This window comes from Hydra vulgaris, chromosome 03 (genome assembly GCF_038396675.1).
Source record: "Hydra vulgaris chromosome 03, alternate assembly HydraT2T_AEP".
NCBI lineage: Eukaryota > Metazoa > Cnidaria > Hydrozoa > Anthoathecata > Hydridae > Hydra > Hydra vulgaris.
Window position 1 is genome coordinate 64,412,779 of NC_088922.1, and position 23,683 is coordinate 64,436,461.

A 23,683-nucleotide genomic window follows, 5' to 3' on the forward strand; every position below is an offset into this window, starting at 1 on the left:
CCATACTCTTTAAGACTACACTTTAATATTTTTAAAAAAATGTACTGTTAGGGCTACAGAGCTCATAGAGTAAAAACCGAGCCAACTAGCCCCGGTCTCCCCTATCTGACCAAACCACAACCCTCAGTTGATGATTCTTTATGTTGATAGTAAAATCAACCGCGCCTAAATCTTACTTAGTCGATGTGTAGACTCCGTTAATGGAGTAGTTACAGCCTGTTAACGGACTGTTACTTGTAGAAAGTGTTTCTACATTAAACTGTGTTTCTACTTATAAAGAATAAGTTAGCGCCAAAATATTTTTAAAAACTACTACTTTGATAGTTTTGGTGATATAATTGTTTTCTCTATATATCATATTGTTTTATACTTTACAGCTCATTATAAAGATTGACTTAGTACAAGAACACCACTTTTCCTTCAACCAGCTGAACCTTTTTACTTGCTATCATCTCCATTGCAAGTGGGTATATTTCCCACTCTTTGCGTTTAACCCGGTCTTGAAGAATTTCAATAGTATCACCGATTTCAACGGGCACAACACCTTGAGAAATAATACCACCACAATCAACCTCTTCCTAAAGAATTCATATAGAATATAAATTAGCGTTTAAAACAAAATTAATACAACAGGCAAATAAAATTTATATTTTTATCTTTCAAATTTAAAAAAGAAGTTAAAAATAAAAAGAAAAGTTGAAAGAATGAGAAACAGAAGAGTAAAAAGATAAGAAAATGTTTTTTTAAATAAACAACAGTGTATTTTTTAAATTAATCTACCTCAGAAATAGATAACCTATCTTAGAGGTAGATAATCTACCTTAGAGGTAGATAATTTCACAGGTAGATTATCTATTATCAATTATCAATTTTATATATTTAAAAATGCAAAAAATAACTATTTTAATTTAATGAATTATAACACAAATAACTATTTAAATTTAATAAATTAATGACACAAAGCAAAACATCAGTAAATATAAAATGTTAAAAAAAGAACATAATGAAGAAACACCTATACCCCCCACCACCCAAATAATCTGTAGTATAACTGTACTAAAAGGTAAATCGTTGCACTTAAAATCAACTCACTTCAACAAAATGTACTGTGCACCCTGTAACTCTAACACCAGATTCTAATACTTGTTTATGAGCATCCATTCCTTTAAAAGAAGGCAACAACGAGGGATGTATGTTAATTAAACGCCCACTCCAATAACGCACAAACTCACCAGTTAAAATGCGCATAAAACCTGCCAAACAAACAAGTTCAATACTTTCTTTTTTCAATATTTCTAGTAAAGCATTGTCGAAATCAATCCTCTTCTTATAAAGCTTGTGATCGATGACCTTTAACATAAAGTAATATTAGTCAATGACCATTAATTTGACAAACAATACGACATCAAAATATTAAGAAAATACTATAATGATACAAATATACAACATTATATATGATGAGATTATATATGAGATTAAATGATGAGATTAAATGATGAGATTATATATGAGATTATATATGATGATATTGTGAGATATGGTGAATATAAAAATGGTTAGATAAAATATGGTGAGATTATTTTTAAAATTTTCAAATAAAAAATAATTTTAAAAAACTACAAAGAAATTTAGTTTTTTTTTTGTTTTTCTAAATCTATGACAATTCAGTTTTAACTTTTGAAAAAATTTATGATAAAAAACGTGATCGATTCAATTTTAAAAAATTTATTACTAAAAAACCTCGATGATTTATTTTGAAATTTGACTAAACAGATCATATTTAATACCATTGTTTTTATTCCAGCCCTTTGAGCTTTATACAAACCCTCAGCATTAGGGACATTTGAGATGACAAGTACTATTTTTGCACAACTTGCTCGTTTAATAGAATGATGCAATAACGCTTGAAGATTAGTTCCAGATCCAGAAATCAGACAAGCCACTTTCATATGCTTTTGTCCATCTACAAATTCTTTTCGAGAAATTTCTTTATTTAAAGATGTCTGCAGAACAGAAGCCTGAAGAGCTGCTTCAAATCCTTCAAATGAAATTAAAAAAATATTTTTTTAAACATTTATAAATCAAAGCATTTTTATAAAACATTTTTTAAATTTCAATATCAATGTTATGGATCAAATATAATATACGCAGTTATGCTTAAGTATGCCACAAAGAGTAAAAAAAAACAGCTTTTAAATTAATATTAAGTAAATATCTTAGTTATCATTTTTTGTATTATCATAAAAAATCATTAAAATAATTGAGGAAACAAATTAAATTAAATTTTTTTTTTTAAAAAAACAAAACACATTTTTTTACACTGACATACAAAAAAAATTTTTTTTTACTTTCTTTAGTGAATGGATGTTTTTCTTGTAAATTTTAACATAAAAATTTCAAATATGTGATCTATTTGTTCTATCACATCAAAATTTTAAGAAAAATTGAATTGAAATATTGATCACTTTAATAAATTAATATACTGATATATTATCATATTATCAATAAAAATATTTTAAAAAATTTATTATTTAAAATATATCATTTTATTAAAAAAAAAAGAAATAAATAGAAAGTTTTGTCATTGCTCATTAACAATTTGATTCAAAACAAATATTAAGTTTATTGAGTAGGTTTAAATTTTTTGCATATTGACTTTCGATGGTATTTTACTTCTGGGGCATCCCATTAGAGCAACCAGCAGTAGTCTGCTAGCATGGCACTACTCCATCATCCTTGGTATCGTGTTTCCATCAAAGCAATTTCCTGATGGAAACGCTCTCCATGCTCATCACTGGCTTCGCCAAGATATTTTGGAAAAAAGTTGAGATGTGAATCAACAAGATGAATTTTGAGAGACATCTTCCATCCCATGTTCTGCAAGTCATCTATGCACTGTTTAATCACTTTTATGTAATTACTAGATTTATTATTTCACAAAAAGTTGGCAACAACAGATTTAAAAGCTAGCCATGCCTCAAGATCTTTTCCACTTAGTAGATCTTAAAAATGTTGATCACCTATTACTTTTCTGATCTGCATCACTTATTCATGAAAACATGGAACGAAGATATATGAAGGCATCACTCATTTTACCCAAAGTTTTACGAAATTTTTTATCAGATCCAACTTGATGTGTAAAGGTGGTAATATGTCTTTTTTTTAAAACAGTGGTTCATGCAAAACATTTTTTTGACTGGGTTCCATACAACTCTTAATGAGCCAAATCTTTTTTTTTTATAGCATGCATCTCTATCTCGGCTATTCCATTCACAGAGGAAGCAGCAGAATTTTGTGTATCCAAGTTGTAGATCCATGAGGATTGCAATGACTTTTAAATCTCCACACACTCTCCATTTGTAATCATTATATTTTATTTTTATTAAAACATTACTGATGTTGTCACAAGTCTCTTTTAATTGTGTGGAGTATGCAACTGGAATGGATGGCAACACATTGCCGTAATGTAGCAGCACTAACTTTAGACTAGTTTTTGATGCATCGATAAAGAGACGCCAGTTTTTGACTTCATGCTCGTGACCAAGACATGCCATGAGATTGTCAATATCATTACAGTAGCAGATATTATCATCTGATGTAAAGTACTGCATAAGCTACTTGTACCTGAAGCGAAACATATTTTAACATCAGGTGTTAACAAATTCTACTGTTTCAGTCAGAATCCAAGAAGCTCTGTCTGTCCTTTTGTCAAAGAGAGTTAACATATAAGATCAGAAAACTCTGCGCTATTTACTAAATGAATTGCATTGCTTTCAGAAATGTAGTCATCACCAGAATCGCTAATATTTCTGGACTACCTTGATTGTCATTGTCACTCTGAGAAATCTCATTTGACTGAAAAGAGTACGAATTGGTATTTGCACAAATGGGGCAAATGATATTAGGTCCACTGTTTTTCTGCATCACCAACTTTAGAGTCAAAATAAAGTTCATAAGCTTTTTTTAATAAAGAGGTTTTCATTTTCCAGTGGTCACCATTGGTAAAAAATCCACAAATGTAGCAAAACAAATCAGAAGAATTCAAACATTTTTGAGTAGCCATGTCAATAATATTAATTATGAAAACAAAGTATGAAAACAAAGATCAATAAAATTATGGCATAGAATATACTATAGATAATGGATTATTTTGAAAAAATGTTTAAGAGCCATTTTTTGCAATGTGATAAAGCAAAATGGTTTTCAGATTTGAAATCAGCGCAAAAAACTTATATAAATACACTTATTGTTGTATGAGAAAAAAATATTGTGTTACTATTTTTTTTTTTTACAACTTTTTTTTAACTTCCAACAAGGCTGCAAGCAACCACTATTAGAGTTAAAAGTTACTGGAAGAGAAAAGATGAAGTTTATTAAGCAATATAACAATTAACAGACAACTTAAAAGATTGCAAATTATATGAATCAGGAAAATAAGAAGGGAGTAAATTCCAAAGAACAGATATTCAAGGAAAAAAACTAGATAAATAAGAATTTTAGGAACACTTAGGAACAGTCACAGTAAAAGGATTTAATTGAATGATGAGTAACACGAGAATGAATTTTAGTAGGTAGCACAAGAGACGCTAGCTCTTTAGAGCAGTGCTCATTATAGTATTTGTAGAAAAGAGAAAGAGAAGCAATATTATGATGTTGTGACAATGGTTGGCTGCAAGACTTGAATTGACATAAAAGCTCAATTAAATGTGTTTTTGCTTTTATTTGTTATTGGTTGTTTTTACTGTTTTTATTTTTGTTTTATTGACAGATTTATCTAGCCATTAGAGTGCAGCATATTGTTCATAATACAACTGATTTATATTGATATAAGGGCTACATTGTGTTCATATTACAACTGATTTATCTAGCCATAATGCGCAGTAGAGTGTACATGACAAAAAAATAATTTTTTGGCCTGTAGTAGGAGTAAATGAACATTTTAATACTGATTAAGAAAATCACATTTATTTTGTTCAATTCATAAAAAGTTCCTGCAAGACACCTGACTAATAGGGGAGGGGGACATATATTACCAAAAATATTTCTCTCCAAAAGTAAATCAAGTTGGGTCTCAAAAGAAGCATAATTTCAAAAGTTACAAATTTAAAGCTTTTGAATTAAATCAATTTTTTCAAATTTATTGTAAAAAATACTATCATTAAAACTAAAATTGAAAGAAGGCACTTTTTAAAACATTTTTTAAAAATATCTTTTTTAAGAAGGTTACACTTAAAAAGAATGTTATTTATGAAATCTCTTAAAACTTTTTTTGAGACCCAACACTTTTTTTGACAACCGACAACACGGTAGGTATCATATTTTACCCAAAATATTTTTCTCCCAAAATATATCACAAAATATTTTCGGTAAAATATGACACCTACCATGCTGTCAGGTGTCTTGGAGCAGGAACTTTTATTTAGAATTAGCTCTAATAATAATTTATAAATTTTGCACAAATTTTTTCAGTCATTACCTTAGTGTACATAGATCAATTGAGAATTTCGGATTAGAAAGACAGACATTTTTTTAACTAAAAAAAAGCTTTTCTTAAGCTTATGTGTATTTCTAGATATGGAGAAGTCCATAGAGTGGCTCCATATCTAGAAAAGTTTTTGAGACAACTGAATCATTTTTATCTAACAACAGTGTTAGTGCAGTAACTTCTGGGGTATAAGATTTCATTCTTGATCCCATATTTTATCTCATCTAAATTAATGAACTTCCTGACAATCTTACATCTTAAGTTTTTTCTATTTGCTGACAACACAACTATATATTCAAGCCTTGATAAAAAGTCATCACACTATGATTACATAAGAATTACTTAAAACAGACTGCCAATCTTAAACCTCTCTTCTGTGAGAAGCTTAAAGCTGGCAGTGGCTTGTGAATTTTAACTCAAAATTCAATTTTACTGCAAGCAATTATTACACTTATAACAAATATAGTAAATAAATAAATAAGTCTTTAAAAGTACTTTAGGAGTTTCTACAATATGAGAGTCAAAAAGTAAATTAAATTATATTCTTAATTGGAAGCTTAGCTTAGGGTTTTAAATATACTATAGGGATGACTGGGGCTAGTTAACAGTTGATAAATTGCATTTATCTTCATCAAAAATTGCCAAAATTACACGGAACCTACCTAATTGAGGATTTCATTTTTTACCAAAGTATTGAAAGGATTCACTCTTGTACATATTAGATATTAAGATCACATAGAAGATATTGGAATTTATGTTTTTTTTGGACAAAAATATAACTTTTGGAACATTGTTTTGTTTTTACAAGAAAAATATTAGATTGTATAAAAAATTTGCAGTCTTTTTTTTTTCAATACTTGCCATTCTTTAGGATCTATAGGCTGTTTATTTAAAAATATTTTTATGAAATAATTTTTTATTTTTTTATTTTTAAATTTGATAATTTTTTAAGATAATTTATTTTTTACAATTTAGGGAATACCTAGAAAAAAAGGTTTTTGAAAAAAATTGTTTTGGCTAATTATGCTAAATATCATTTGCTATTAACTTTAAGTATTTTTAATTAATATCAATACTCAATTTTAAAGTAATTTTAAATTTTTGACTTAAAAATGTTTCCAAAACAAATAGTAAAAAAATTTCAAATAGTATTTCTTATAGTTAGCACAAACTTACCCAGGGGTGAGTTGGCACAAGTTTTTTTAATTAGGAATGCAATTTGAAAATTTTACCAAAATTTGTACTCGTCAAGACTACAATTTAATATTTATAGAATTATAAGTAAAAGCAGAAGAAACTAGCTCCAGTCTCTCCTATACACTATATTAGAAATTTAAAAACAATAATACAAAATTTATTACAATTTATATATTAGGAATCTTTATATACCTTCAACTTCAACTTGCTTTTTTTCCCTATTTGATAGTGTACCAACTAGGTAAGCAGATTCTCCAGCATTGTTCAAACTTGCTAAAACAATATCCTCATACTTTTTTTCAACAATTAGTATGGCACCCAAACCACAGTTAAATGTACGCATCATCTCATTGCTGTCTATTTTGCTCATTTCAGATAGCCATCCAAACACCGGAGGAATAGGCCACAAACTTGCATCTAGCTTGCAACAAACTTCAGGTGGAAGAACTCTTGGAATATTTTCCAAAAGACCACCACCTAAAAAAGTATAATATGTCATTTGTATTTACTTAAAAACAACCTGTGAAATGGACACACGTCATTAATATGTATTTAAAACTAACCTGTGATATGAGCAAATGCAAGAACAAGCTCTTGTTTAATTAAAGGCAAAACAGCTTTTATATAAATCTTAGTTGGAGTCAAAAGAGCTCTTCCTAAACTAATATCTTCTGACAAAAATGGACATTTATCCATAAAATTGAGTCCATTTAGATCAACAATCTTTCTAACAAGACTAAAGCCATTGCTGTGAATGCCTGATGATGATAAACCAATAACAGAATTGCCAACTTTAATGTTCTCTATTTTTGGCAACAATTTTGTTCTTTCAACTACTCCAACAGCAAAACCAGCTATATCATATTCTTCATTCTTATACATACCAGGCATTTCTGCTGTTTCACCTTGAATATTATGCATATTATTTATTATGCATACTATTCTATTTTTTTAAGTTGAGTAAAAATTATTTTATAATAAACTATAATCAAATCTTTTAATAAAATATAAAGATAAAATTGAGCAAATAAAAAGTAAAACTTTAAAAAAACTAAAAGTTGATGTACATAATAAAAGTACAATCATCACACACACACACACACACACACACACACACACACACACACACACACACACACACACACACACAGCCACTAACAGTCAGTTACACAGCCATTAGTTCATCACACTGCCATAAGATTTATTAATTATTTCATATTTTTATATTTTCCATTACAATTATATTTTTATTTTACAATTGTAAATTTAAGTACAATTTAAGCACATCAAAATTAAAAACCTCCAACAAGAGCACATCCTGCTTGTTTACATCCTTCGGAAATTCCAGAAATAACTTTAACTGCATCTTCACATATAAGTTTTCCACATGCATAATAATCCAAAAAAAATAAAGGCTCAGCTCCATGTGCAAGAATGTCATTAACACACATGGCAACAAGATCTATACCAACTCTTTCATGATCTCTGCATTTCTGAGCTATCTACAAATAATTTTATTTATACTAAGCCTTACAAAACTTTATACCTTATATTTTTTCCTAAAAATAATTTAACATATAATTATTCTTTTCATTATAAAATAAATTTTCATATATTTTCATTCACTATATTATGTCTACTAACTTGAATTACTTTTAATTTGTTTTAAGATTTTTAATATATATATATATATATATATATATATGTATATATATATACATACATACATACATACATACATACATACATACATACATACATACATACATACATACATACATACATACATACATACATACATACATACATACATACATATATATATATATATATTTTAAATATTTCTTTAAATAAATTTTTGTTTTATTTTATTTAACCATAAAAAACATATTTAAAACTTTTTAGTTCCTGTGTAACTAGGGTATTATTAGAGGTAATCTACTTTTATTAAGGGTGGAAACCCTCTTAGGTTACTATTCTAAGTTCATGATAGGAGGTAACCCACTGTTATTAGGTATGGTACACATGTAAAGAAAACTCTATCACAAATCACAAAAAAAAACCAGTTGGTCTAACTTTTTTTCAACTTTGCGAAAGCATTTGATGAAGTTTTGCATATTAGAATGCCGCCAAAAACTTGAAATGCATGGTATAAATGACAATTATCTAAATTGGATCAAAACCTTCTTCAAAACCCCAAGCAGCATGTAATACTTAACAATTTCTAAACAGATTGACACAATTGTCGTAACTAATTTGTTTGTCTAAATAAAGACTAATAGAAGAGCAATAATAATTATAATTTATACTAATTTAAAAGAAACAAATTGAGTAAATAATTAATGTAATAAATATTTAATAAATAATTTTATATATATATATATATATATATATATATATATATATATATATATATATATATATATATATATATATATATATATATGTACACACATATATATGTACACACATATATATATGTACACACATATATATATGTACACACATATATATATGTACACACATATATATATGTACACACATATATATATGTACACACATATATATATGTACACATATATATGTACACACATATATATGCATATTGAGGTACTTTGTCTTTATTTTGTTTTTGCATTGCTTTAATTCTTTTTTAATATTTTTTTTTTTATTTATACTTTTATTAGTTAATAATTTTGTTTTTTATTTTATTTTTTATTTTATTTTAGTTATTTTATTTTGTAATATTTATTATTTTTTCCAGCCCATTATCATATATAAAATAATCGCGTAGAGCACCGTCCTGATAAACCGTTAATTTATGGATTAACTTTCGCCATAAGCATATGTTTTTTTTCGAATTTTCAATTCAGTTTCTTTTTGAATTGACACATGGGTCATAATTTTACTCTTTTTTGATATTCATAAATAAATAAATAAAAACTCTGTTTTTATTTATTTGTTTATGAACAATTATTATAAACTTCTGAAATCCTGCTTTTACTATGAAAACATGAAATATTTCAACATTTGCTGAAGTTTTGCTCGCATCCAAACTTACTAAATTAGTATTTCTGTGTTCTTCAATTTTTTCAAAAGAAAGTGATCAACTTATTAAATCCATTCTTGGGTTTCCAAACATTGCTGATAAAAAATTTTTTACAAGCTTGAAAGAGTAACAAAATATTGCACATGCTCATAAATGTAAATTTCATATATTCTTTTTTTTGTGATAGTCCTTGGGCTAATGTCTTTTGCTTCTCTGTCTAATATTGTGCCTTCTTTATAATCTCCTGGTTTCAGCCAGACATAGAAGATTTTATTTTTTCTAGTTAGTTTTGAGTCTAGCCTCATTTTATCCCATGGTTTACTCCTTCTTGGAGTAAACCATGATATAAAATGAGGCTAGACTCAATGATCATAATCACTTTTTATAATTTTTTCCATTAGAACAACTCTTCGGAACAAATATCTTTTTATTATTGCAAGAAATTGATGCAAAAATGTACTGTCTTACATTAAAGTCCATTATTGTCAGAAGACTTATCATCATACTTTATCTCAGAAGCTAGGTGTTAGAAACAGGTGGAGAAACAATACCATCGATAAAGTCTAACATTCCTCCTCTCAAACATGTATCTGATCCTCTCTCAGTTCTCATTTCACGAATCTGACCTTCTCTCAGTTCTCAGTACTCACTTATTATCTCTTTCAGTTCTCAGTTTATTACTCTCTTAATTATTTAAGAAGTGCTTAACAGAACCTTGTTTTCTGCCTACTAAAAATGGCATCTGTGGTCCTATTTTTTTAAAACTCTGGAGATTGCTGAAACCTCTCTAACTCTGGTCCAATCTTTTTACTAGTAAAGTGCTTATTAATTGGATCTTTAATTAAAAAACATCTAATATCTTCAACAACTTTTTTGACTATCAATACAGATGTTAATTAATTCATTCTATTGTAGACTTGTTAACCATTTTAACAGAAAGGTGCATTTGTATGGAAGCATCGTGCATTGTATGGATACAGTAAGGCTTCTTCTGTTTTTGATATATCAAAGGCTTTCAATATTTCTGGCATGCTGGTCTACTCCATTAGCTTGCACTAAATGGTGTAATTATTTAACCATCACTTTCTAATTGCAGTATCAAAGTTGTCATAGATGAATAACACTATTCATATCCAGTAACTACTGGGGTACTTAGTTGTTTATTAAATCACAGCACTGTTGATGTTTTTTATTGTGATAAGTAGCAAAACTCTTACTGCGTTGGCTAATATACGTCATCTCAGGCTATTATTAAACACTGACCTCTCATGGAAACCATGTATACAATCTATTACAAAGTTAGCATCTGTTAAATTTCTTTTTATGTGCTTGTCATATTTATACTTCTGATTCTCAACCTATAAGTCTTTTCAGCCTTCTGTACCATCATGTTCAAAAATATTTTAACTATCTCGTTTTTAGAATTTCCTCCCATCTTGACCTTTCCCTGGCACATACATTTTATAGTTTTCTTTAAGAGTCTTCTGTCAATCACTTTCCTTTTTATTTAGATTTTTTCTTTATTTTTTGTTAAAATCTAAATAATTTGAGCTTGCTTGCAGCCTCATCTAAATAATGCTGATTTTTTAAAAATGTATATTTATCTAATAATAGAGAAAATCAACACCTAGATATTTCTGCTGTTGTTTCCAAAACACATTTAGCTTGGGTAATTCATATTGCTTTTTTATCAAATTCATAACATGGATTGAATTTTTTAGAATAGTATGCCTTTTTCAGATATGGTTTTCCAATAAATCCACTTTTTGTATATCATTTATGGAGAAACCATCCACCGCTGCTACCTTTAACACGATTTCCAGAACATTTTATGTGATTTTACTTTGCACAATTCTATTTTACAATGTCCTTATGTGGACACTTCATGTTAAAATCCATTTTCTTGTGTGCAATTTTTAGATGAAGGAGCCCACTTGTAAAAAATCTTTTGCATTGTTTAAAATTATGTATCTACAATGAGTATCTACAATTATGTATCTACAATGAGTATCATTGTAGATACATCGTTTCAATTTACTTACTTTCAGCATTTATTTTTTATTTATTTATTATGTAACATGAGTAATAAAAATAATATTATATTCTTCTTTTTCATATTTATTTCATATTTATGAATCTTGTTTGTCAATAACACATTGTAATAAAATTGGACAAGAAAAAAAATTGGACAGGAAAATTTACTCAACTTTATGAGCTTTATTTAAAAAAAATATCTAATACATTTTCTTAAATTTTAAAATAAGTGACACATTAAAATAACTAATGTTGTTTAAGATAAAAATTTATCCAAGTAAATATTAGCAATATCCTAATTTTGAATAACTCAGAATTTTTAACTTTTCATGAGGAAATTGTTTTAATGATCAAGAAACTTCTCATATTTTAACTTATAAATTTTTATTTTTTGTTTAACATGGCAGACATAACGGTTTTTTATACCTTATAAACACACATATTATCATTAATAAAAATAAATTTAGGTAACAAATGTTTTAGGTAAAAAGTAAAGTTTTATGTATGCTTTTTAGACTACATTTATATGCAGTTTGAAACCATTACTAATAGCAAAAAAAAAAAGACATTTTAAAATTATTTATAAAAAAGCAGTTAAAAAAATAGATTTATTAAAACAGTTTCATCCTTAAAAAATGATTTAGCTTAAGAACAAAATGTGGCAACTAACAGTTACAGATGTATAAAATAAGATATGGTTTATGTGGCAAACCTTTCATTTTCAATACTATTTATTAATTGTTATGCAATAGTTAACAGTTAAACTCTTTTAATTCAAACTTCTTTAATTCAAAAATTTTTGCAAATTGAACATGTTACTATATCATAGTAACATGACTCATTGAGTCATGTTACTATGATATAGTAATTATATATGCATGTAAGTAAGCATGTAGAATCTACATTGTAGATATAATTCCCGCAACGTCCCTGGTAGTACTGGGCTCAACTTGTTTCTCCACGCAGCAGCCTTGTTTGTCAAGGTTCGTGTTTCGGAGTTAGTGAGTTGAGAGAGGGTTATAACCACAAGTAGTCTCCTCATCTGTAGTGGTCTTCTTGGCCTTGGGGAGGTGAATTATAAAAAATAAAAAATAAATTACAAAAACATGCAAAAATTTAATTTTTGCACTATTTTTGTTAATGAAAAAAAGTTTTACTCCACAAAAAATTCTTAAGACATTAAATAAAAATGAATGAAATGAAAACAATGAATTCACCGACCACAAGTTAAGTATTAATTATTTGAAATGTAACCTAATAATAATATTAATTGTTAAGTACTAATTTAAAAAGTTGTTATTTTCAAAACATAAAATTTTATTTAAGAGCAAGGATGACCAAGGATTGTTGCTCTTACACTGATTGCAACGAATAAAAGATCTTTGTAAAAATTTCATTAAGTATTTTTAGTAAATTCAAGAAACCCTTTTTTTTAAATAATTTTTTTCTGTGATATATTATGATGCTATTAAAAAGTTCAGGGTATTAACAAAATTGTAGCAAATCCCACCCCTACAAAAGTGTGAAACTATTTGAAAAAACATGTAACTTTATTACCATAAGTTTTGTTCCAACACCATCAGTACCCGAAACTAAAATAGGATCAGACAAACCAATTGCTTTTAAATCAAACAATGCACCAAAACCTCCTAGACTACCAACACAACCAGTTCGCGAAGTACTTTTAGCCAAAGGACTAATACATTCAACCAGTGTGGAACCAGCATCAATGTTAACACCAGAATCAAGATAACTTAGATCACTAAACAAAAACTTTTTAATAAGTTAATCCAAACTAAATAAATTTTTTTAAATAACAATTGTTGACTATTATGATGAATCAGATATATTAGTAATAAATTAAGATGGGTGAATTGTTATAACGAAATAGTAAACTTGTGTATGCTTTTGTGTTTTACCTTTAAGGTACTCCAATACGATAAGTTTTCTTATCAAGCTGCTGCCTTCTTTGCAATAACACATTGTCATATATCAACAAGAAAACTAATATAACTTTAAGAGCTTTAAGCAACAACACAAAAAATACTTGATTAACTTATTGTTACATTATATCTTATATAAAATACTTATTTTTACATCATATATTATATAAAATATTTGTTTTTATATGTTATATATTATACAACACTCATTTATTTTGAATGTTTTTGTTTAAACTACTCAATCTCTTTTCTTTAAGCATCAATAACCTTGATACAGCATATAACTTTAAACCATATAACTTGATAAGCATATAACTTTAAACCATATAACCAGCACAAAAACTTTTGCCCATAATATTTTTCACAATATTATAGAGAACTTTATCCCAAAAGGCAAGAGACACTTATCCAGGCATTTTTCTTATAGAATTTAGGGTTCATCATCTTTTAAATTACAAAAGCTTTGAATTCTTTGCTACAGCTACTAATTACTTGCCAAATCAAATTCAAACTTTTTATTTGTATATATTTATTAGTGACAGCTCCAAGGTTAATGTCAGCATAAAATTTCTTACCAGACATTAGTAAAAAGTCTAGTTTTATCATCAAGAATAAGCCTTAAAGCTCTGTCAGAGTGTTGTCAATCTTAATACTCTATTGATTTTTTTTTTTTTTTGTATTTGAATATTTTAACTCTGATAACAGTGATGCAAATGCAAACGTAAAAATACTTTTGCACAAATAAAAAGACGTTTTGTATCTTTTTGCTATTTCACAGCTGGACAGTAAATTCTGCTAATAGCAAATAATGTTCAATACTAACTTTTTATTTACAAAAATTTATACATCTGTTATTTCTTCCGGATTCTGACTAGCAATTCATTGATAAAAATTCCGTATAATATTTATTAATATTTGAAAAGCCAGAAGTTGATCTTTGTAAATAGTTTCAGAATTTTCTAAACCAATGCACTAAATTAATTTTTAACTCATTTGTTCTTTTAAAAACACTTTTGCAACCCTCGGAATTAGAAAAATTGAGGATGGCAATAAATTGCCAACCTCAAACTGTTAGAGATCAGCAAAAAAAATTTGACACAAAGAGGTTACCATAAAACATAGAAACGAGGTCAGCAATTTTTTTGCGGACCTCAAACACTTTTAGGTCAGAAGTTAGGTCGGCATTGCTGAATGCCGACCCTAATTCTAAGGGTTGCTCTTGATAAATAAATTCATTCATAATTTATTTGTTTTTTTGAAAATACACATGATAATTAAATTCATTCACAATTTATTTGTTCTTTTGTAAAAAATCTTGATAATTCAATTCTAGGAAAATATTTTTTTGTATTAATAAGTGTTTAATTTAAAGTTGTTAAAGTTAAGTCAATATTTGTGAGGCTTTGACTTAATTCTCATAAATGTTTGTCAAAACAATTTATTGACTGTGTTTTTTTCTAAAACTTACTTTTCTTACTACGAAGACATTGTACGTTTGGATCCCCATTTAGGCACTTTTGAGAAAAACTATTCTAGGTTGTTGTTTTTATTAGGTGAAAAGTTTTAAATTACTTTGGTAATGACAGTATCTGTAAGAAATCATCTGGAAAAGTATTCTCTTTGTCAGAGTTTTTAACTTTATCTATTTCTGACTCACTCAACCAAGTTTTGACCTTTTGCTATTTTTTTTTTATTTTTCTTTTCGCAGACTTGTTTATCATCTTCATTCCTATCGCCACTTCTCTTCAATACAGCCAACTTTGGAAAAACAGACAACATTGAACCAGCTGGACTTTTGAATCCTTTGATTCTCCTTTTGGCGCTTGAAAGAAACAAAATAACGCTTGCTATATGACTACAGCAAACATCAGCACGCATTCCTGTTTTACAGGTACAATACCAAAAACCAAAAGCCAAATTGATCATTGATGTTGGGTAAGTACTTAATGTATATCATGTACTAAGTCATTTTACTGTGCCTAGACAAGACATCTACGTTTATTATTTTAGAACATTGGGTTGAATTCATTGTTCCATTAAGTCTTAACTCGTATTTTCCTTTGTTAAGATGCTCTAATATATAACTAAGGCTTTGCCTAAGTTGATAGGAACCTATAGTTATATAGGTTTGTATTGTGGTTTGATCAAGTACTGGAAAATTTTAGTATCTTGGGATTCCAATTTAGTATAGGCACTTATACCTTGAAGCTTTATTTCTTTAACTAATGTTTCGAGTAAGTTCACTTTGTTAAGACTCTCATAATTCTAATGATTTCTACTTTGTTGTCATGTTGTCAAGAGAGAGATCTTCCAAAATATTTATTAATCAACGCTGCAGAAATCCAGTAATAATCTAGCATATGAATGATGTTTATGTTGCAACACTTATTTATCGAAACGATTGCTTAAGAAAGCTAATGATAACTTCGATAACCCATCAAGCCTTTGTAACAAAGCATGATTGATTTGCTTTCAAAATTGTTAACTGTTTCTAGTCTTTTCAAGGCAAACTGGGATTTTTGGATCAAGTTTATAATCTTTCTTAGGCTCTTCAATTCAATCACGGAATATGTGATCCAATATAATGACACAGTTTGGTTGAATTAAAGAACATAAGCTTTGGTCCTTGATTAGAATCTCACTTAATATAGCTGTGTCATTTTCTGTTCTTTCAAAAAGGCTATAAACTAAGATATACCCGTCAAAAGAACATATCACAAATGGCTTTACCAGGTTTACCATTGCTACTCTTTTGACAATAGCAGTAAGTTCCATCTGCTATTAATATAAATTGATCATCACTTAATTGAAAAATCTCTTTAGCAATAAGGCTATTGTTTTTTAATAATTCATTTCTTTGGATGTGGTTCACGCTTAGATTGTTTGGAATAAAATCAAAGGTAAGTGACTTGTTGAAGTAACCGACTTTAATCAAATTAAGGATCCAATAAATTGCTCCCTTGTAAATTCAGTTATTCTGAGATATTTATACTCAATCAAAGTTGTTTTATCCATGAAATGATAAAAAAGCAAAGTACAGAATTACCCATTGTTTTGAAAAGATTTTTAACCTCTTTTTTTTTCTTTCCTCTTTTTAACCTCTTTTTTAACCTCTTCTTTTCTTTTTTTTTTTGAGTTTTATATTAGCTCTACCAATCGATAACGAAAAAGATAACGATAAAGATAATGATAAAGAAAAAAAACTAAAAATATTGATTCATCATCAGGATTGCATTTTTTGTCAAAGTTGTTTCTTTAACTCTAGAATTATCTTTGTTGTCTATCACACATTAAGCTGAAAATGCTAAATCATTTACTGGAAATGAAAATGCACTATCAGGATTCCCGGTATTAGTTGAATCATTGTTTATAGATTCTTCATCATTATTATTTTTTTTTACTTATTTTGTTGTAAAGTGTTTAGGCATTTCTTACAGATTTTATTATTTTTCTTAACTAAACTGTTTTAGTTCTAAACGAACATTACAGCAAGCACAATACAAATATCAAGCATATTTTTTTGCCATTTAACATTTAGCAATCAAAAAACTAATTACATATTATTAAATATTTTAAACTATTGAAGGTTCCAAGTTAGGCAATAATCATGTCTTAAAAAAGATAAAAATACAGTTTGTTGCGTTGGTTTGATGTTGGTTTTAATTGAAATTTTTTATATTAGGAGAATTTAAAAAAAGTTTATTTAAAGTCATTTATAATACTTTTTATTAGTTTGTGTATTCTTTTTTTGGTTGATGTATAAATTTATACATCAACCAAAAAAAGATAAGTCTGAATTTTTTTTTTAAAAACAATTATAAGACTATTTAAACAATTTTTCTCGAACATTATCAAATTTTTTTAGAATTTTTTCTGAATTTCTTCCATGTCATTCCAGTAGATTTCAAGGTGATATATAGTAATAAATTGGTTAAAAAGTGAAATTTTGATATTAAGAGGCAATTTTCTGGAGGCAAAATTTACGTGCTTATTGTGTCATGCTCTTTAAGTACATTTTTCACAGTAAAGCAGAATAGCAACAGTATACAACACCGAAAAATATTAATGAAAGCCAAAATCAATATACTAGTTTGAATCAAACTTGACGAGCAGATTGCAAGAATGATTATTGTAATTAATTTAGCATTTCAGTTAGTCAAACACCCAGACCAGAATCGACCAGAATTTGTCAATTCTGCTTTGCATCTGTGATACACCAGAAACAGGGCACCATAAAATCTTTAGGCATAAGAAGATCAGCAGAAGATCAGGATTTGGAGCTTGGAGGATAAAGCATAAAATTATTTATTAAAGAGCCTAAAATAAATTAAAAACCTGATTTTAATGATTTGTTTTCTATAGATAATAGAGGAGGCTTCCTAAAAATTATTGTGAATGTTTTTTAAGAAGAAGAAAAATCAGGAACAATTCAGAGAGAAGATTCTGGTTAGAAACAAATGATAAAACAGGAATAGAGTTGTACATATACAGGTATACAGCTGTATACATTGCTGTTTAGCGTGTATTTATTTGTACTTGCTTTAAACTCACAATATTTTGAACCTGCTTTTATTGCTGTTGCCTATTAAATAGTTAAATTTAAACATAAAAAATATTTTATTCAAAAGCTTCAATCTGTTTTTTCTGCTCTAGTTGTGCTAAATGTTGGTACTGGTAATATTAATAGTTGCATTTTTTTACTGATATTATGTATCATTATATTTAGATTTTATATAAATACATAATATCTTATATTTAACTTATTATTTATATTACTTTATTTTAGTTACTAATATAACTTTAACTAAAAATTTCTTTTGATTTAAATCATTAACCTTGATGAAAACCTCACTTGAATTAAATTGGCCGACCCTGGTTAAAATAATTTTTGAATGTCATTTCATTTCCTGATAATAGTTTGTTAATATTTATGTTTTGCTTGTATTTCATTTTCTGATAATAGTTTGTTAATATTTATGTTTTGCTTGTATTTCATTTCCTGATAATAATTTGTTAATATTTATGTTTTGCTTGTATTTCATTTCCTGGTAATAGTTTGTTAATATTTATGTTTTGCTTGTATTTCATTTCCTGATAATAGTTTGTTAATATTTATGTTTTGCTTGTATTTCATTTCCTGATAATAGTTTGTTAATATTTATGTTTTGCTTGTATTTCATTTCCTGATAATAGTTTGTTAATATTTATATTTTGCTTGTTTTTTGATAAAAAAAAAAAAGAAATTTCTTAATATTTTGAATAAAATTTAAATATTTATTTCAGTACTGTTATCAAACTTTTAGAATTATAGATTGAAACTTTTTTGAATTATTTAAAAATGATGAAGAGCAAATATCTTGGTATAAAAAAAACAATACAAAAAGATGATTTATTGATAAAAAATAAGAAAAACACTTTTCTGAAAAATATCATTCCCAAGGTAATAGATTATAACTTAATGATTATAAATATAGAATTTTTAGAATTTGATCATAAAATTTTTAAATAAAACTTATTTAAAATAAAACTTAGACTTTAAATATACCTAAATAGAATTTTAAAATTTCTAAATTTCAAACTTTGTATAGCCTTACAACTAAAGAATCAAAAGATATGAGATAAAAACATAAAATATAAAAATAAAATATTTTTTTATACATATAGTTCAACATTTTAGAAAATTTTTTTGTTTTGTTTTATCTTCCGTGAGTAAAGTGTAAGCAAACTGAACATATAGGGGTAAGAACACCATTTTCAAAAAAAGTTGTTTTTTTGGGACACCCTATAGTGAGCATGTTGTAAAAAACTGGTTTAATGTTTTATGAAGATTCTTTTTCAACTTTTACCATAGAACAAAAAAAAGTAATTTTGTAAAATAAAAATCATAAATTTTATGATTCAGGAAAAGACAAGAGAGAATTTCAAAGCACCAAATTTAGAGGGAAAAAATACATGAATATATGTTTTTAAGCATAGTTAAATGACAAACATGCAAGATTGAGGTTTGGTTGATAGAATAAGTTATGATAGTGATTGAACAAGTGATAATACCTCACTTGAGCAGCAGCCATGGTAATATTTGCAGAAAAAAACAAGAGGTGCAATCTTAAGACAATCAGAGAGAGGCTCAATCAGAGAGAGGCTCAAGAGGTGCAATCAGAGAGAGGCTCAAGTTTAACAGCTAGAACAGATTCATCTTCTTTTACAATGTGTTTTTGAATTTTGTCTAAAAGCATAAAAGCATTATTAGAAGTATAAAAGAACAAATAAGAGATTTATAGAGAATGGAATCAGAAAAATGACAATACAGAGAGGCAACATTAGAAGATGCTAACTTTGCAAGGGATTGTATATATGGTTTCCATAGAAATTCATTAGTAAAAGATAATCTGAGAAGATGTTAAGTACTGAGAAGATGTAAAGGACTCAGTAAGAGTGTTCCCATTCATCAGTATAAGAATATCAACAGCAATGTGGCAGTTATTAATTTTTAGATTAATTAGTTAATTATTAGTCTTTTTTTAGATTAAAATTCACTGGCCACTGCAAGCATCAAGCTGGCCATTGCAAGCATCAAGCTGCCACAGTAGAGAAATAAGATTAAAATCAGTTGCAATGCACTATGCAATGTTCTATGCAGTCAAAGTAATGACTTTTTATCAAAATGAACACTTATTGTATTATTAGTAAACAGATCCACTTAAGGTGAAGTTAACAGAAAGATCATTAAAATAGCTGAAAATCAGCAACAAAAAACAAAACCTTGTGATACCGAATAGGCAAATGGAAACAAAGAAGCTGGCTTTAATACTGCAATTAGAAAGGTATAATTCAACGATTTTAAAACCCTACCCAGAAAATAAATAGCATTCCAGATTTTATCAAGATCAGCATTCCAGATTTTATCAAAAGTATTTGATATGCCAAGAGCCAAAACCTTTGTCTCACCGCTTAATATAATGCACAATAGAGCCTATTATTACAATAAAGCTTGTTACAGTTAACAAGTCAGCAGCAGAATGAGATGATCAAAGATTGTCAAAGATTAAATTGATAAATTCAAGATAACACATAAGAAGTTTGTTAATTAAAGATTCAAAGACATTGTTTATAAAAGTTAGAATGGAAAATTGTTAAAACGGTCAGAGCAGAGTTTTTTTTAAATTAGAACCACAGATGCCATTGGAACCGCAGATGCCATTTTCCAGTAGGCAGGAAACCAAGATTTCATTAAGCATTTGTTGAATAGTTAAGAGAGTACTAAAGAGAATTTTGGAAAACACTTTTGTAAGACTGTCAAAAAAATTTTGTCAGGACCCTACAAGCTTTTTGTCAGGACTCTACAAGCTGTAGAGATTTATAAGCTTATAAGTAACAAGCTATTTGTTATAAGCTATTGTTATTTCATTTGTATTGATTTCATTAAACATACAATTCTACATTAAGTTATTATAAGATGTATCATGTAAACTTTTTTTGTTTCATCGTTAGCAGATGACATATTTTAGACCAGTTTGATTTTACTGTCTAAATTAAAAATTTCTTAAATATTAATATATCAAAGAATATTTATGAATTAAGGACTTATAAATATATTTTATGACAAAGAATATTTTCAAGAGTTTCATAAAACAAATAAACAAATTTTGCTAAATTTTATGAAACTGTATATACAAAAAATAAGATGGATTGCATGTTACACTCATACCTCAATACTTTTAGAGCAATATCTTTTCGATAAACCATTCCATCAAAATAAATCTTATCCACAGCTTTATAAACATTAGAACGAGCTTCTTTAAATGAATCACCTAAACCAGTTAAAGCCAGTACCCGACCTCCTGATGTTACAATTGTGTTCTCAGACAATGATGTTCCAGCGTGAAACACAAAAACTTCATTCAACTTCTATGAAAGAGTCAGAAAAATATTAGAAATTTATATATGTGTGTGTGTATATACATATATATACACACATATAGAAATTTATATATATATATATATATTATATTATATTTTATTATATATATATATATATATATTATATATATATATATTATATATTATATATATATATATAATATATATATATATAATATATATATATATATATTTATATATATGTGTGTGCTTGCGTGCGTGCGTGCGTGCGTGCGTGCGTGTGTGTGTGTGTGTGTGTGTGTGTGTGGAACTGGTGCAAAATAGACCTTGTACTGAATGTGAGAACAACCAAATAGTGATTGGTTTTGAATTATGTGACAAACTACCACCATTAGTTACATTAGAACAAAATTCTTAACAAAAGTTGTCTTAGTTAAGTAAATATGACTTATAATGAACTTTGATGTAATTTTATATGACGTCATGATCGTCACGCATGATGTGACACAGTAAATTATTATTTCATATGATATGCTGAAGATTGTAAGACAAAACGTACAAAACTCATATTAAAACTTATATTTTTGCTCATATTGAACTATTATTAAAACTTGAACATTAAAATAAAACTTTGTTCTGGCACTGTTTTTACTAATATGTCACGTATATGAATATATACATATACGCATAAGAAATATGAAGCATATGATGTATATGCATATGAGCAATGGTGAAGGAAATATGAGGCTCAAACTAAACATTAAACTTTTTTTTAACATTAAAAAAAATACTAATTAAACTAATAAAAGATAATGTCTAAAAAATAATATTTTATATAACGAAATAAAATAAGGTCAATTTAAGTTTCTTATTTTAATAAGATGATAATTCAAGCAACTTAAAACTTAAAAGTTAAACCCCAAATATTTAAATTGTTTTTTAAATAATCTTTAATTTGACACAAAATTATGAAACCATAATAGTATTATGCGTTCCAGCGATTTTATTTTTTTTAATCATTTCAAATAACTAATAATGCATAATTTATTTATTTATTGCTTTAGCTTGGTTTTAATTGTTATATATAATAGAAAAACTTTTTTTTAGCCAACATTATATTCAAGTTGGAAAACTTATATTTGATTTTTTTGGGTACGTCTAAGGACATAGCAGACATCCCCTAGAGACAACATGCCGCTTGCTATAATAAATATTAAATAATGTCAATAACAAATAAATATTGTTTTACTATAGATCATATTATAAAACAATTTGATTGTTCTCAATATTAAAAAAAATTTAACTGATTTTTAAAATTAAAAAATATTTTACCTGGACATCATCTAAACCTTTAATAGGAAACCCTACCACATATGATTCAGGATACCCACCACTTGCAAGCACTACTGTTACTGATTTTGTTAAAGTGTCAAATAAAGGCATGGCTTCATCTAATTTACCTTGGCAACACATTTTCATGGTTATATACAAATCACTTTTCATTAAAGGTAGCAAGGCTTGAGTTTCTATATTTAAAAATCAGAAAAAAATTTATTCATCAAAAAACACATTTTATTATTAAAATAGATTTGCGCAAAGCTCAAATATTTTAAGTAAACATCAGCAAAAAAATTGATAAAAATAATGACATCCTAAAACCACCATTATGAGAACATCTTAAAACATTTGACAACACATGAACCAAATTATCATCATCACAAAAAATATTGTTTGAAAACTCTGTTAAAACGTTTAGCAATCAATTTTCATTATTTTATTTTATTACTCAAAAATTATAGCAGTATTCAAATTTAAAATATTTTAATTACTCCAATATTACTAATTTTAAAATATCAATGCATTAAACATTTCAAAACTCATTCGGCTTCGAAGTTTAGTGGAAAAGTTACCAGCAATAGAAAACATCCTTTGGATGGATGTTGACGTAGAGTTGTTGTTGAGAGTAGGATCAAGCTTTTTTGATGTTTAAACTCCAGTTGCTTCAAATAGTCTTAACTCTTTTAGTATCCCTGAAATTAATCAGGATCACATATCTTAGGTTGAAACGGGAAACTCTGTCTTTATGTTTCAACT

The 23,683-nt window shown here is 27.3% G+C and overlaps 1 protein-coding gene across 1 annotated transcript in view; it reads right to left on the reverse strand.

The window, feature by feature from the left end:
* Positions 1-324: 324 nt before the first annotated feature.
* The window catches only part of LOC100199281 (trifunctional purine biosynthetic protein adenosine-3), a 53,618-nt gene continuing 30,259 nt past the window's right edge, over positions 325-23,683 (reverse strand). The window contains exons 5-13 of the mRNA XM_065793983.1: positions 22,922-23,115; positions 21,417-21,616; positions 13,323-13,527; positions 7,983-8,184; positions 7,246-7,587; positions 6,875-7,159; positions 1,788-2,038; positions 1,093-1,350; positions 325-578 (exon numbers count right to left, since the gene is read on the reverse strand). Coding sequence (XP_065650055.1) covers positions 396-578; positions 1,093-1,350; positions 1,788-2,038; positions 6,875-7,159; positions 7,246-7,587; positions 7,983-8,184; positions 13,323-13,527; positions 21,417-21,616; positions 22,922-23,115 — 2,120 coding nt within the window. The 3' untranslated portion in view covers positions 325-395. The remainder of the gene's footprint in view (positions 579-1,092; positions 1,351-1,787; positions 2,039-6,874; positions 7,160-7,245; positions 7,588-7,982; positions 8,185-13,322; positions 13,528-21,416; positions 21,617-22,921; positions 23,116-23,683) is intronic.